We start from the raw sequence: 16,261 nt of genomic DNA, 5'->3' as shown, positions 1-16,261 counted from the left end.
AAAACACTCCATTTTCAATTAAGAATGTTTATTTGAAAATGCTGATGTAAGTCAACTGCTTTTCTACTTCTGGTGAATGCAAACTTTGGTACTCATATTCACTGTCACCTATGAATTCTCCTTTTTTGTAAAGGAAAAATGGGCAATTTCCAATTACAATATTTGTAAGAGACCCTTTTCCCAGTTACTAAAGCAACCACTATTTGAATCTTTCTAGTATACCAGAATTCTTCTGGACTTAATCTTTATAAAAATTTGGCAGTGTTGTCCTTTGTTTTAGAAATGTGAAGATGAGAAATATATTCTCCTTGAGGCAAGACTGTTGCATACAACAACAAGTTTCCTTCCTTCCTGTGTAAATTGAGAAAAAAGAACATTTGGATGAACTGGGATGTTACTTAAAAGCTAGCTTCATTTGTGCCAAGTATTTTCATTAAATGTCCAAAACACTTGTAGAAAGAACATATTGTCAGTGTACAATCATAATAAAGTATATAGTTGAAGTCTGCTCCTGATGATGGGAATGAAGTGACAGTATTAGAACAATATTTTGGGCATTTTCAAAAACGGCCAGACACCGTAATCACTTCCAAGTGGGTTATCTCAGCTGTGCAATACTGCATGTCATGACATGGTTTTAAACGTAAAAGTTGCAATAGACATGATACTCATGAGTCTTTGCTAATATTATTTGCTTCACTCAGATTTCACCTGCCATGCAAAGGAATTCAGACTGATGCAATTTTCTAGTAATCCACAGTAATCAGAAAGTTTAACATCGTATTCTGTGGTGACTTAATATAAATTGAGAGATCAGCTCTGAGTAAACATATTTGATGTTTTCCTTGATGTGTTCTTGAAGTTCCAGGATGAATCTGACTAAAATAAACATTATTATACATGTGACACTGTGTGCTCTGATGCAGGAACTCTCCCTGGGCTCTTTGTTGAAGTTGGGTCTGTACCTCTCTGCTGGTTTGCTGCCCTATGTCTACCTTCCTATCTCATCCTACCGCCATCAAGCCCGTTGGACCTGGGGAGACCAGACAACATTGCCAGGATTTTTGACACATTTTCTCAGGGAAGAATATGGAACATTCAGTCTGGTAAATTTATATTTCAAGCCCTTTTAAGGAAATAAGTGGCAAAACTTCAGTGTTCTGCCTGGACCTTGAGTGGAAAAAAAAAAATCAGTGTTTTTGTATCAATGACAGTACCTGGAATTTTCATTTGTTATTTGTATAGCAGACTTGCCCCTTGGAATGTAGCCTTTCACATATGTTAGAAAAAAAAATGAATCACTTAATCCGACATCATCCTGTTGTATATCCTGAATGTGTTTTTCAGGATAACAAGCAGTAAAAAGACTGCTGCCCGCAGTTGAAGCATTTCAGTCTTGTTAGCATTGGGTATCACTTGGGCTCTTGGTCTGTGATTAAAAATATTTGGAAATGATTAAAGGGAAAAAAATCTCAAAAATTTTAATATACCTTAATGAGTATATTTGTTTCTTTTTTTAAAACATATTTGATGAACAGTGTTCATGTTAGTATTCAGTGGGGGATCTAAATATGTAAATGCTTCATAAAATATCTCACTTAATGGAAACTGTATGTTCTAAAGAATTTCAAAAGGCCTTTCTTTTCCTAAGACATAAATTAGGGGAAAACACTAAATGTGGTTGTAGGTAATGGCTATCTGAAAAGTGAAAGGATAAATAGGTGGGTTTTTATTTTAAGAAAGACAGTTGTATCTGATTTTTCTTTCATGGTTTGCACTTTCTGTGTCTTAAGAAGGCAGATCTCAGAAGACTACAATATTATATGATACCATTTATACAAAATTCTAAGCCATGCAAAAACTAAACAGTCTATTGCTGAAGGATACATAAAAAGTAGTAAAACTATATAGTAAAACTGTATATATATATACAGTTACCACTGGGGGACAAGAAAGCCCCTTTGAGAGCTTTGTGAGATACCTCGTGGTATTCGTGCAGTTCTGTTTCTTCAGTGAGTGGTGAGTCTATAGATTTTTTAAAACTCTTTATTCCCTAAACATATATTACATATGTTTTTTGTATGTAGGAGGTATTTCATAATAAAGTCATTTAATAAAAGGATAATTATTATTTTTTGACTTAGAAAGTTTGGTACTTTAAATTTATACTCTGGTTTACTTACATTGGTTATTCCATTGAAATATTGCTTGAGGGCCATTCCAGATTTGAAATGTGTATAATTCACACATAATTGTGAAATTACAGGCAGGCGATAATGAGCTTTAACCAAAGTGCCCAAAAAAAGAGCTTAAAGAGACTTTGTAATGAAAGTGTAAAATCTGTTAGTTCATTAATGTGTTAATCATTCCTGCTGGAAGAGTTTAACTGATTTTTAGCCAATTATTGTCTCTGAAATTATTCCTAAGGGATATCTGTGTTTAGTTTTCACTGACTTCTCCTAAAAAATCCAATAAGGCTCTGAAGTAAACACTTTGAATGAAGAGACAAGTTGCATTGTATATTTAAACATGTATCTTTTAAATCAGGGTAATTAAAACACAATAGTCTACCAAAGCTTCAGTTTAATGCTTATGCAAATAAACTTTTTTATGTTTAGGCCAAATCTGAAATAGGATCCAGTATGTCTGAAATATTGCTGTGAGTATGAAATATCTTAAACTATTTTTAAATGAATTCTTTATTAGTTCCTTTAAACGATTTTAGGGATTTCTGAGTTTATCTCTTTGTGAAGCAGTACATCTGAGATGTAGTTTTCACCTCTGTGGTTAACAGTTTTTGTGTATAATGACAAATATTCCAGCATTTCCTTCAATAAGATAAAGCTTAAAATGAGTAATACATAAAACAGTAAATAAGACTATTAGGAGACTAAATAGAATATATAAAATGAAAATGTTTCAACTTTCAGTTGTATACAAAATTACCCAATGTATTGTTGCTTTAGAAATAACTTTTTCTTTGTTTATATCTTCTTTCTTTTGGAGACATTTTAGAACATTGTATTTAACACAATTTGAACAAATATTTTCTTGTTATTTTGGTTTGAGCTATATTCATTTAATTCTTCAAACATTAATTTATTTAATGTTTTTTAAGAGTTCCTTTAAGCTGTCTGTAAGCTCTATTTTTGACTTGCATATGTTTAAACATCCAGCCTTATTAGAACCAGCTTAAGCAAATATATTTTCATCTGTATTATCTATTAGAGTTCTTTGAAAAATGGGTTAATATTTGCTTTAAAACCTATACAAAGCTGGGATGAAGTGAGAGAGTAACACTGACATATATACACTACCAAATGTAAAATAGATAGCTAGTGGGAAGCAGCTGCATAGCACAGGGAGATCAGCTCCGTGCTTTGTGACCACCTAGAGGGGTGGGATAGGGAGGGTGGGAGGGAGATGCAAGAGGGAGGTGACATGGGGATATATGTATATGTATAGCTGATTCACTTTGTTATAAAGCAGAAACAAACACAGCATTGTAAAGCAATTATACTCCAGTAAAGATGTTAAAAAAAAAACCTATACAGATTAAGGCAACTTGAAAAATATAAATACCAGTTCTGTAATATTCTTACAATATTTTCAATATAAAATTAGGGATGAATAGTTTTCTCTAACACTAAAGTGATCTAACTATTAATATGGAATTCACAGGACTACTTGAAAACTATTTTTAAAATATGGGGAAAATATTTCAAATCTATATGTGAGGTAGTTCACAGGTTCTCACAATTTCTGTCTTGTTCATTTGCTAGCTTGCTTGCTTCCTTCCATACTTACTTCTTTTCTTTTTAAATTACTTCCTTTTTACTCCAAGAAATGATACATAATTATTACAGAAAATTTAGCAAATACAGGCAAGCAAACCAAGAAATTAAAATTACTATAATTCCAACATGCAGAGATAACCACTGTTCTTAATCCATTAACATTTTTATCTATATCCTTCCAATATTTTTAATATTTTTGCTTGTTTTTGAAAATGTAATCATAATGTATACTCTGTTTTGTTAGCCTGCTGTTTTTCATTTAATACTATATCTTGAAAATATTTCCCTGCCACCAGTTATTCTTATATAACCTTTTGAGGTTCTTACAATTGACTTTAAATATTTCTTTTTATGTCTGACAGAGACTTTTGTGGCTCCTTTTTCTTTTCTGTTGGGAAGAAGGTAGTAAGAAGCTCAGTTCCCCTTTTAAAGATAAAGACAACTTTATCAGTGTCTCTGGGCTTCTCCTTTGTTCTGCTTTTCTCCATGCCAAGACTCCCTGCGGGCTCTTTTCTACCTACCTTCCAAAGTTGTCACATTCAGGATCACTAGTATATTTTGTCTTAACAATCCCACATGAACTCCAGAGAAGCCTCAAGACTAATCCTAGACCATACATCTAACTCTCATTAGTAGCACATAAAAGTCATTTATTGGGGAACTTAAAGGCCTCCTTTACATTGAAATAATAGCAGTTAGGTCATATACTTAGAAAAAAAGACTTGACAAGAGCGATGACCACTCACACCGACACTGTTTGCTCAAACGAAATCGTAATACGGTATGGGGGCATAATCCTAGCACTCTCTGAATGAGTGAGAGAATTTCTAGTCTTTGTTTCAGGTGGACAAGAGTATTGAGAAAGGCAACTCATAATTAACTTACTAGAAAATCCTTCAACATGATGGAACCTAATCATCTTCTCTTTTCCAGTCAAGCAAATTACATTCTTTCTCCATGCATATCTTTAAATTGCAATCCTGTTGAATTGCATTCTGGAAATTATTGAATCTAACCCTAGGCAGTGTCCATGTTTTAGAGCTTTACATTTAAGCAACAGATCTCCAAGAATAAATTTTGAGACTGACTTCATTCCTTTTGAAGAATGGTTTGAAATGGGCCTCATGCTGGAATCAATTTTTCAAGTGTATTTGAAAATGAGTAAGGATATCTTCTCATAGTAGATAAGTTTCCATTAGTAAAATACACATTGTGTAGTTTCCATAATTATGGCATCACATTTTCTCCAGTAAAATTGCCAGTAGGGAGAAGAAAGTTCTTTGAGATAGTGTATAGAGTCATTTCTTTTTTAAAAATTGGAGACTGCTAGAGCTATTTGAGAACTCAGGTAACACTTAGAAAATGCTTATTAGTTAATGAAAGAATTTAGATTAATTATAGGGGAAAAATACATTTCTTGGAGATTGCTTAAACATTTTTTGAACCAAATAGTATAGAAAACAAGGAAGCCTTTTACGGAAGAAGATAACCTAGAAAAGGATGGTTAGAGATCACTTCTCTTTCCTTTTTTCTTCATGATTGGATCTCCAGAAAATTATTTGAATTGTTTTATTTTCAGTTTCATATGACTTCTTATCAGACTAATCTAGGATACAAATTGGTTTATAATATCAGTATAGTATACCAATATCAAAAATACCGAATAATTATTTGTTCTTATCTCAGGTCAAATTGTGTAAGTTGTTAACCAAATGTTACAACTGGAAAATATCTTAGACTGTTTAACTCTTTCTTGTGGTACTTTTTCTTCCCAGTTTAAAAGAATACAAGATTTTAAAATTTGACTCAAAGCCTTAAAATTATTCATTGCATAATCAGATATAGTCTATAAAGAATGCTTTATTTGGAACTAACAAATTTGGTTTTTGCCAACAATAAATTAGATTGTCTTTTACAGTTCTCAGGTGACAAATATGAGGACCCAACTCTCATTCAACATTCAAGCCCTTGCAGTTTGGGCAAATATATGTTTAGTAAGAAAGTGAGTAAAGTAATTCCTTTTTCCATTATTTTTCCCATGTTCATTAATTGAATTAATATATTCAATGTCATTATAGAACATTGCCAGTAGTATTTTATATTCCAAATAAATGACTCTAACCAGTTGTATTAAGGCAAATATGTATTGCTTTTTTGCTAGGTTTTTTTTCTAATTATAAATTAATGACTTTGGAACACTGAACAGTATATTATAATCTAACTAAGTGGGCCATCTGATATCTTAAACTTCTGGTTTGATCTCTTACTATCCCATAGCCAATTATTGTTGCTTTGCAAAAGAGGCAAACAATTATTTGAACTCCCCTGAAGAAAAAAGTAACCTCCAATGATAAAAGGAAACCTAAAAAAATATAGCACTATTTACCTCCATTATTTTCTTGTTCATTTACGTTCTAGCCTTTTGAGTGTATTTTATGTAAATATATATTTGTATATACATTTATAGTTTTATTTCCTTAACATTATATTTTGAGCTTTTTCCCATACCATAAGAGATACTTAGAATCATTTAAATTTCTGTGTAATATTCCATACTATAACCTAGGACAATTAATTTAAATGTTCTCCTATTTGAGGGTCTTAGATTGCTTCCACTTTTTCCACTATTATAAGTAATACCAAAGCATTGTTATGGATTAATTCTTATCCACATTTCTGGTTCTTGCTTAAAAATTTATGCCCACATGTCAAATTACTGGGTCAATGAATGTGAATATTTTCTTTAAGGCTCTTGATATATATTATCAAATTAACTTTTCTTGAACATTGTACTAACATATATTCTCATACAAGTGCATTCTCACCAGCACTGAGATTTGTCATTTTTAAATCTTTATTATTTTGATGCATGAAATTACTCTTTTGTTTTGCATGTTTAATTACATCTTAAATTTAACAAGATTAGTAATTTATATTTCTTCTGCAGATTTTAACTTCGTATCTTTTGCTGCATAGTTCCAAATTATGCTGTCGACAATATGTAGTGCAGCGTATGGTTTATTACTATGCTTTGGTTATCTATTCCAACTCATATTTTTAAACCTAAGATCTTTCTTTTTTCCTACTTAAAAATGGAAAGTTTTTTAGTTCCAAATTTTTTTTAATAGTTTAAAACTGTGTAATATTATTATTGATATTCATGTCACATAAATAATTTTGGACATATTTTAATTTTTTTTATAGGGACAGACAGAACTCATCATTAGTATGGCTTTTTACTGGAATGTTTTGCATTTATTCATTGTTCTTTGCTTGGAGGGCAAATTTAGATATTTCAAAACCACTTTTCATGGGTGTGGTAAGTTTTACTTAGATATATCCTTTGACCAGAAAGTTAGTGAAGAATGTACAAATTTGTCTTTCGTGAATCTTGTAGAAGAGCAAGTTATCTCAGAAATAGTTAAAATTGTATATACATTATTATAAATCAAAATTTAAATGATTGAACCAGTAAGGCTAAGCCTTCTTTTTTGGGGGGGTGGGGGGAGGGGGGCGGGAAGCATTGTTTAGTTAACACAATAGTTAAATAGAAAAATAAAAATGTAAGGTAGATTTCAGTGAGTCATTTTATATGTGTGCTTGCAGATATAGGTACTACTGTATTTCTCCTGGGATTTTCTTTTAAAAATAGCAAAGAAATATGGGTTGTAATTAGGGGCTCTAGCAACACATTCCCTTATTTCTTACCTCACCAGTCCAAGCCTGTGCAAAAGAGCAAGTATATTTCTGTTTTTCCCTGACTACCATATCTGAGATTAGAGTATTTCTTCTCCTTACAGAAGAAACTATATAAATGTAGATAGCTCTTTTTTGAACAGCTGAAACAGTGTGTGTGTGGGTGTGGGTGTGTGTGTGTGTGTGTGTGTGTTCAAGAGGCCTGATGATAATACCTTACTTGAGAACCTGAGTTCTGAATCAGTTGAGAACACGATAAACCAGTACATTGGGTGGGAGAATCACCTTTGTTACCCATAATGCTGAGATTGGAGAATGTGGTTAATATCTGTGGGGAAGGGAGTCTCCTCATCCTGCATCCCTGAATGGACTAATCACAGGCAGTGCTGCACAGGGCAGGCCTCTCCCCTCCCCAGCTCACCTCACCCCAGAGTCTTCCCCTGGACAAGTACTTCCTGTGGGCGGCTCACTTCCAAGAGGAAAAGAGAGGAAAGTGGAGAGCTATGCAGGCCCAGTCCCAGCTCCCAAACTCCCCAGTCAGCTCAGTCCCTACAATCCTTCAGGAAGAAATAAGTGAGGGTAGAGAGAGGCCAGGAGTGTTATACTAGTGGAGCTTCCCTACATGGAAGGAAACATCAGGAGTTAAGCAAAAGCATTTCTCCACCTCTTCTGCTTTGAATGTTAGAATAAAGAGTTCAAGATGAAGTTTGTAGTATAGAAAAGAATGTGTGGATCCAAAAAGGGAGATCCACACGTCAAACAGGGAAGGAGGAATGCTTGAAAATTGAAAAATAAAGTGACATGGAGTTAGGTTGGAGAAGTCAGTTAAGAATACCTAAATGACACAGGCATAAGCAGCTAGATACATGCAATATATTTTAAAAATATATAAATACCTGATTGATTGCATGAACCAGTCAACTGGACGCACTGTTTGCATGCCTCTTTCACAGGTGGAACGGTTCTGGATGCAGAGCAATGCAGTGGTGGCTGTCCTCGCTGGCATCGGTTTGGCTGCACTTGTTTCTGAGAGTAACCGAGTACTGAACACCAATGGGCTTCAGTGTCTGGAATGGCTTTCAGCAACTCTTTTTGTAATTTACCAAATATATTCTAACTATAGGTAACACCTGGTTATTTTTATGAAAAGTAGCATTCAAGCCAGAGGCGTTTGGATATTTAGATTCTAGGGGTTTGTCTTATTTTTACACTTCCACTAGTTTTCAAAGTGAGACAGCTTGGTCTGAATGCAGTGGTTCTTAAACTTTTGAACAAGACTCTCAGCATGAGTAATGTGTAGTTTCAGGCCATTGCAAACAAGGTTTTGGCTGGTGCATGTAAACACTCTGTATATTTTCCACTAAGGAATCCTAGAGATACTTTGTAGAATCTGGAGTGTACCTAAAATTCCATGATCTGAAATACCACTTAGATGGAGACTAAAGACATTTGGGGTTTTTTTGTGTGCCCTAAAATAATTCACTTTATGCTTCAAAGATTTCATCTTTTGAGTAATCCTTGGCCCTTATCTCGTAGTCTCTGTAGTAGTGTATATTAAGTATTTTAAATAATCAAAGTTCTAGAAGTTTCTTAGCCCTGATGCATTATTAGTATTATATGTGTTTTTCAAAATCTGCTTAATAACCATTATAATGAAAACTTCAGTCTAACATAAAAGATGTAAAAGTTTAGATGGTAGTTCATTTATTTGCGGCAGTATTGAGTAAACATTACAGAAGTGGAAGAGTCCACTGGAGTTTTGTTACACTGAGATTTGATTGGTACTTTAAAAGGTTACACTCCCCCTTTTAACTTAACTTGAAAAACTGATGTTCTTTATAATACTGAGGAAGAGCCGGTGTTAGGAAGGCTGTGTCACCAGGAGGCCTTGTGGGAAGGGGATGCAGGTCCCAGATACAACTCCAAGTTCAAGAAGGGTTTGCCGAGCCCATAGTGTGTTTCCCACCCTTTTTTTAAAAAAAAACCTTAACTATTTATTTGTTTTTTTGGCTGCACTGGGTCTTCATTGCTGTGCACGGGCTTTCTCTAGTTATGGCGAGCGGGGACTCCTCTTCACTGCGGTGCGAGGGCTTCTCATTGCGGTGCCTTCTCTTGTGGAGCACCGGCTCTAGGCGCGCAGGGTCAGTAGCTGTGGCGCACGGGCTCTAGAGCGCAGGGTCAGTAGCTGTGGCTCGCGGGCTCTAGGCGCGCGGGCTTCAGTAGTTGTGGCACATGGGCTTAGTTGCTCCGCGGCATGTGGGATCTTCCTGGAGCAGGGCTCGAACCCGTGTCCCCTGCATTAGCAGGCGGATTCCTAACCACTGTGCCACCAGGGAAGTTCCACTCACCCTTTTTTATCCCAGTCTTCTCGTGGCTCAGGTCTTTAGGGCAATTCCAGTTCCACACCAGGGATGCCTGCACAGACTGGGTGGTTTGGTTTGGTTTTGATTCTTTTTTTACCCCAGGTGAATGGAATAGACAGCAACTTTCCTGGGTGGCAAAATGTGAGGCATCACCCTGCAATGTAGGGAATCACAGTAGAAAATGGTTGCATCAGTTACAAAGGCAAGGATAATATTTTGTTTCCGGAAGTATTCATTTGCTTTGTGATGCTAACCCAGTGATTCAACTTTAGGCTGTGTTTTTCAGTACCATTACATGTAATGGACCTGATAATAACAGGAAGGACATTGCTTCTTCTGTTTTTTGATGCGTTTCCTTTCTTGTATTCTTTTTCTTTTTTCACGGAAAGCTCTCAGAATTCATGCCAGTTTTTTCTTTGAAGTTAGAAAGTCCACTTCATCCCTGAAAAGAGTTGTACTGCTGTTGTTGGCAATGGCAGATTATGCCTGGAGAGAAGTAAATATCTCAACAAATTATTCCTTCCCTTCTTTCTCATTGGTCTCATTCTCTAGTGATTTCTCAGTCTAGAAGGGAGAGAGGAACACAGGGAGTCTTTGGTCCAGGGAAGTGGTGGAAAGGATCAACCTCTATGTGCAAGAGAGTCAGACAAACGTGCAAATTTATGCCAGAAACTGGCAGATTTCCTTTTGCATTTCTGAAAATTCCTTTGAGCTAAATGGAATTAACATGAAATTACCTTAAACTCCAAGTGGAATCAGAAACCTTACTTCTTTTTAGTGAAATTGGATATGCTTTTAGGAAAAAAAGTACTTATTATTGACCACTAACTGATTGCCTTTTTTATGGAAATGATAATGAATTCCAGAATTAAAGCAGTATGCTGATTTTTCTCAGTTGCACAATTAGTTCCTTCTTTTTTTTCCCCAGTTAATAGTGTTCCCTTTTCAAATATATGCATCCTCTTAGAAGATATGTTAGAATATTTTAAAGCACTAAATGTAGATTGTGTGATGGGAAAGGAATGGAGCAGGAAATAAGCCCAGTCTTATTAAAACTAAAACAATGTGTTGCTATTTTAATATTTTGTAATCCTTTTATTTAGCATTTGTGACCAAAGGACCAACTATGTGATCGATAAGTTTGCAAAGAATCTTCTAGCCTCTATGCCTCATGATGCAATTATCTTACTCAGAGGAGATCTGCCAGGGAATTCTCTCCGTTACATGCATTATTGTGAGGGACTGAGGCCAGATATTTCATTAGTGGATCAGGAAGTAAGTATATGAAAGATACACTTAGAATATAGTAGTAGCCATCATTTTAAAACATGCTTTTTAAAGAACTATTTTTTTTTAAACATTGAGTGGGTACAGTTTCTATGATCACTCTTAGGTAAAATATATATCACATTCTTTTATTTATTTTAACTAATAGGAAAAGTCATGAGTTGCTTCTTTCCTTTTTAAACTGAATGTTCTAAGAATTAATGTGTTTCATATTAGATTCAAACAGCATCCTAGGTCTGTAGTTCACGTGACAGACCATGACAATGTTGTGTTGTAAATTTATTTCTAAATTGTTCTTTTACATCCAGCTAACTCAGCCATTCAAATGAACACTTCCTAGTGATCCAGGGATTAAATTAAATTAGGCTGACTATAAAATAAGTCATACTGCAGGTTGGTATACATTTCATGCAAAATAGAAATTATTAACCACAATTCTGCTATAGAATTTATTTGTAAATTTTGTTGATCTTAAGACAAAAGTATTTTTGGAGAAGACTTGTGAAAATTTCAAGGTCTATTAAAACAATCTTCTTGAACTGAAAAAAATATAGGTAAACTATAGGGTTTATTGTTTAAGCCATAAATAGTTAAAGGGAACAAATCTTTCTCTGGTGTTTTTAGAACGGTTGTCAGGAAAAGAGAAATTCTTAACCTTGAAAAAATACATTTAGTTTGAGCAAACTATTAGGCACAATACTTACTTAATAAATTTCATTCAATTAATGAATAATTAAAATTTTTTGAGAACACTATAAACAGATTTGAAAATATAGGGAAATTTGAAAATTACACATATTTTTAGAAGGAGTTTGCATTTATATCATGTACACAAATGATTAATTTTATCTTCAGTCTAGCGTCTGACCAAAGCTAGATCATTTGTTGAAAATATGGTATCATAATATGATTTTAAATACTATTTGGGATGACAGCTACTATGATTGAGAAGCTTGGATTTCAAAGTTAATTAGACCCAAATTCAAGTCCTCATCCTCTCACTTCCTTGGATGTGTGACTTGGGTCTATTGATTTTTCCTCTCAGAGCTTCTGTTTCCTTATCTATAAAATGGAAATGATCATTAGATAAGTAAGTTAGGATGCTTCTGAATGTAAGGAACAAAATCCCTGACTAAAGAGTAGCTTAAACTATGGAGTTTTTAATCTCATAAGACAAGTAGTCTGGAGAGAGGAGGTTTTAGGATTGATAATACAAACAGTTCCATGATGACAGTGTTCTGGGGCAGCTTTTCTGCAGGTCTCTTGAACTGATGGATGCCTGGTTCCAAACATCACATGCAAAGTGCTTCTCCTGGGGTCTCTTTCTCTCTCTCTCTCTGTATTGGGAGTAACATGTACCCCAGATGCCCCCAGCAGACCTCTACTTGGGCCCCACTAACCAGTATTGGGTCACTTGACCACTCCTAAACTACTCACTAGCAAAGGAGAATGACTAGAACTACCTGATTAAAACCAGGATTGTGTTAGTTGGAAAGGATTGGCTGTTGAGTGGGCAATCAACAGTGTCTGATATAACTTAATTATTCTCACATAATAAGGTTATTATGAGAATTAAATTAGAAAGAGTAAGGCCATAGCACACAGTGGGTAGTTAATGTTTCTATAGCCAAGAACTGAAACTATTGGGTAATAAACTAATTCAATAAGTATTTTTTGAGTATTTACAATGTACACTTAGATTAAAATTAATTTGTCACTTCTAGTTAAATGATTTGTATAGACAAGTGAAACATAAGCATAATTGCTCAAACGATGATATCCAAACTTAATGAAGCTTTGAAGGTGTAAATAGGAGTCTTTTCTTTAAAAAAAAAAAAAGAAATCTGTACATATAAAAGTATAGAATGAAGTATATATTAAGTATAGAATTAAGAAAAAAATTTTGATACTAATGATTTATTTTAATCAAAAGACTATGTAATTAATTTGGAGCTACTAATAAATTCAGATAATTTAGCCAAAGGGTTTTTAATTTTGAGGCCTAGGTTATCATATAATTGAGCTTCTCAAGGGCAGGGATTGATATCTTCTTCATTATAGGTGAGCAATACTTGTTTTTTGAATGAATGAATGAATGAATGAAAGAACAGAGTAATGACACGTCTCTGTATTTTGCCTAGGTTGTCTAGTCTGGCCATCAGAAAGACTTTTCAGGTCCAGCAAACATAGTTTGGGAAGTATTCTGTGCCAGGCAATGTGATAGGCGCAGAGGCAGTGAGATGAAAACAGCCCTTTTCATGTAGGAGCTTGCAGTCTAGTGAGGAATAGGCTAAGAGCTATAACTGAGGTAGGTACAAAGTGCTATAAGAGCATGGGACCTGGGGAGGGCATCTGAGAGGCAGTGGTGTTTAAGCTGGTTCCGAAAGCTCAGTACACTCTCTAGGCATGAGAGCGGGAGGTCATTCTGGGTAGTCTGGCAAATGCATGGAGGTAAGTGAAACTAGGTGCTGCTTTTATTGATGGCTGATAGTTATAATTGAAGGCATGAAACCTAAGGTCTAAGGCATTAGAAGAAGAGTCAGTGCCACATACCTCAGTTGCATTTGTATGTACTTTTCAATTATGTTTATATTTAATGAGTACCTCCACATTTTAGAACCTTTTCATTGTCCTTGATAAACTTGATTCTTTTTAAAGAAACATATTAAAAGCATGATACCATATTTTATCTTTCTGGCAGATGATGACTTATGAGTGGTATTTACCCAAGATGGCAAAGCATTTACCAGGCGTCAAATTTCCTGGGAACCGGTGGAATCCTGTGGAAGGAATATTACCTAGTGGAATGGTCACATTTAATCTTTATCATTTTCTTGAAGTAAATAAACTGTAAGCACTCTTTTCATATAATAGCTTTTCTAAAATCTTAAGCTTTTCTAAAATTGTTTATGTAGCAGCTGTGCTTCATCCAAAAGACCAATTTTCTACACCTATTTCCCTGTCACCGGTGAGATTATCTCTGTAATTAAATTGAATATCTGTGCATAAATGAGGCCAGGCAGAAATAAATGTTATTGTTCTGGGTAAAAGAAAAATAAAGACAGATTAGCAAGAATAGCAAATAAGATCTTAGTACAATTCAGAGAAATTGGAGATGTGCCTGCCTACTTGAAATCATTGCAGGTAGATCGCAAGCAATTATAGTTTCCCCCTGATCAACACCATGGCCCCCTTTTAAGTTTAATGCAAACGTTTTCCAGGAATAATCACTATATAAAAATAGCTTAAGGATTTTTTTCTAAAGGATAAGCCATTTTTATAAATAAGAAAAACACCTACAGTTATGTTGGCTGAGATAACATATGAGAATTGTGAATTCTATACTTGAGAACATAAAATTATTCATAGTTAAGGTCAAGAATAAATAACTCCTTCAGTGGTAGAGTGTTACATTTTTCCTGTCCGTGAAATGCTTGGGATTGTCCAGAGCGTGAAGAAGAAAACTTATTTCATAATTTCTATTCTCTTATAAAGGGGACTTCAGAAATTCTTTGTAAAAGTTGAACTATTCCTTACCAAGAACCTAATGATGTGGTACTTCTGGTGTTCAGAGCCTGGAGTTTACTCTGGCTCATGAAGTAATATGAAGGTGATAGGTATAAATGTGCTATGAGAGTAATATTTAATTGTTCTATTGTGGAATAAAATGTTAACAATTAACATCTCCAAATCAGCATTTTTTGGTGAATTTTATTTAATCCAACCTTATAAACATTAATTGAACCTACTATGTACCAGTTTGTATTAGGCAATAAAGTGAGACAGTTCCAGATTTAAGTAAGATTACAATCTAGTTGTATCTACACACAGATATGAATACAATTGGCCATAATATGATGGCATAAGCTCTATACTAACAAAGCCTTGTAAAGTGTGAGAGACAGTAAATGTTCAATGTGTGTTTACTAAATAGATGATTTAATTGACAGTATAAGCCAAGTGTTCTGGGAGCATGGATGGGGAAGCAATTAATTCTTCCCAGGGGCATTCATGCAGTATTTATTTAATAAATATTGGGTATTCAAAATGTCCCAAGACCTATACTAGCTGCAGATGCATGGGTGTGAATCCCTGCTGTCGCAGTCTTTCAGAGAGGTGTCAAGTGGTACCTTAAACATGAAACTGATAAGTTATAGTATCAGCTGGCAAGCATGATAATAGTGGTATGGATAAAATGTTGGAGACTTAAAGGCTAAGTAAGAATTTGCCAAGTGGATAGGAACAATTAGGATACAGAACACATCCATGACCCCAGAAACTCCCTTTCGCTGTCCTGTGTCGTCATACTGTCCCCGAAGCCCTAACCCTCACAACCACTGATCTATTCTCTGTTCCTATAGTTTTAACTTCTCCAGAATGTCATATGAATGGACTCATAAAGTATGTGACTTTTTGACATCAGCATATTTCACTAGCATAATGCCTTGGAGATCCATACAAGTTATTGTTGTATATCAATAGTTTATTCCTTTTCGTTACTGAGTAGTATTCCATTGTATGGATGTACTACAGTTTATCCATCCACCTGTTGAAGGACATTTGGGTTGTTTCCAGTTTGGGGCATTTGTGAATAGAGCTGCTATAAACATTCATGTACACGTTTGTGTGTAAATATGTTTTCATACCTAGGAGTGGGATTACTGGATTATTTGTTTTTTTACTATTGAGTTGTGAGAGTTCTGTGTATATTCTAGATTCAAATCCTTTGTCAAATACGTGATTCATAAATATTTTCTCCCAGTCTTTTTGTTCTCTTCAAAGTGTCTTTTGCAGATAAAAGTTGCTTTATTTTGATGAAATCCAACTATCATTTTTTATTTTATAGATCATACTTTTTGATCTCATATCTAAGAACTCTTTGCCTAATACCAGGTCACAAAGATTCTCTCATGTTTTCTTCTAAGCGTTTTATAGTTTTATGTTTTACATTTCAGATCAATGGCCCCTTTTGAGTTAACTTTGCAAGGGTATTGCTTAGAACAAAGGTCTTTTTTTGCATATGAATATCATTTGTTGAAAACATTATTCTTTCTTCGTTGAATTGCATTTGCACCTTTTTCTATATTTAGAAAAAAATCCTTCTGGGTTTTTGGTTGG

At 34.5% G+C, this 16,261-nt stretch overlaps 1 protein-coding gene across 3 annotated transcripts in view; it reads left to right on the top strand.

Moving 5' to 3' along the window:
• TMEM260 (transmembrane protein 260) overlaps window positions 1–16,261 on the top strand; it is a gene marked incomplete at its 5' end in the record, with an annotated part of 61,220 nt that overhangs the window by 31,384 nt on the left and 13,575 nt on the right. Inside the window, 7 exons of one of the 3 annotated variants that reach the window (XM_082647956.1) lie at window positions 927–1,106; window positions 2,619–2,659; window positions 5,716–5,799; window positions 7,002–7,116; window positions 8,447–8,616; window positions 10,960–11,131; window positions 13,845–13,993. In XM_082647956.1, the coding sequence (XP_082504082.1) occupies window positions 927–1,106; window positions 2,619–2,659; window positions 5,716–5,799; window positions 7,002–7,116; window positions 8,447–8,616; window positions 10,960–11,131; window positions 13,845–13,993 (911 nt within the window). The remainder of the gene's footprint in view (window positions 1–926; window positions 1,107–2,618; window positions 2,660–5,715; window positions 5,800–7,001; window positions 7,117–8,446; window positions 8,617–10,959; window positions 11,132–13,844; window positions 13,994–16,261) is intronic. The other 2 variants (XM_082647957.1, XM_082647958.1) reach the window with 2 other exon arrangements.

The sequence above is a fragment of the Grampus griseus genome (assembly GCF_964374135.1).
Source record: "Grampus griseus genome assembly, chromosome: 2".
Taxonomy (NCBI): domain Eukaryota; kingdom Metazoa; phylum Chordata; class Mammalia; order Artiodactyla; family Delphinidae; genus Grampus; species Grampus griseus.
Note: the sequence above shows the minus strand (reverse complement) of the source record. Positions and strands in the feature narration are given on the sequence as shown.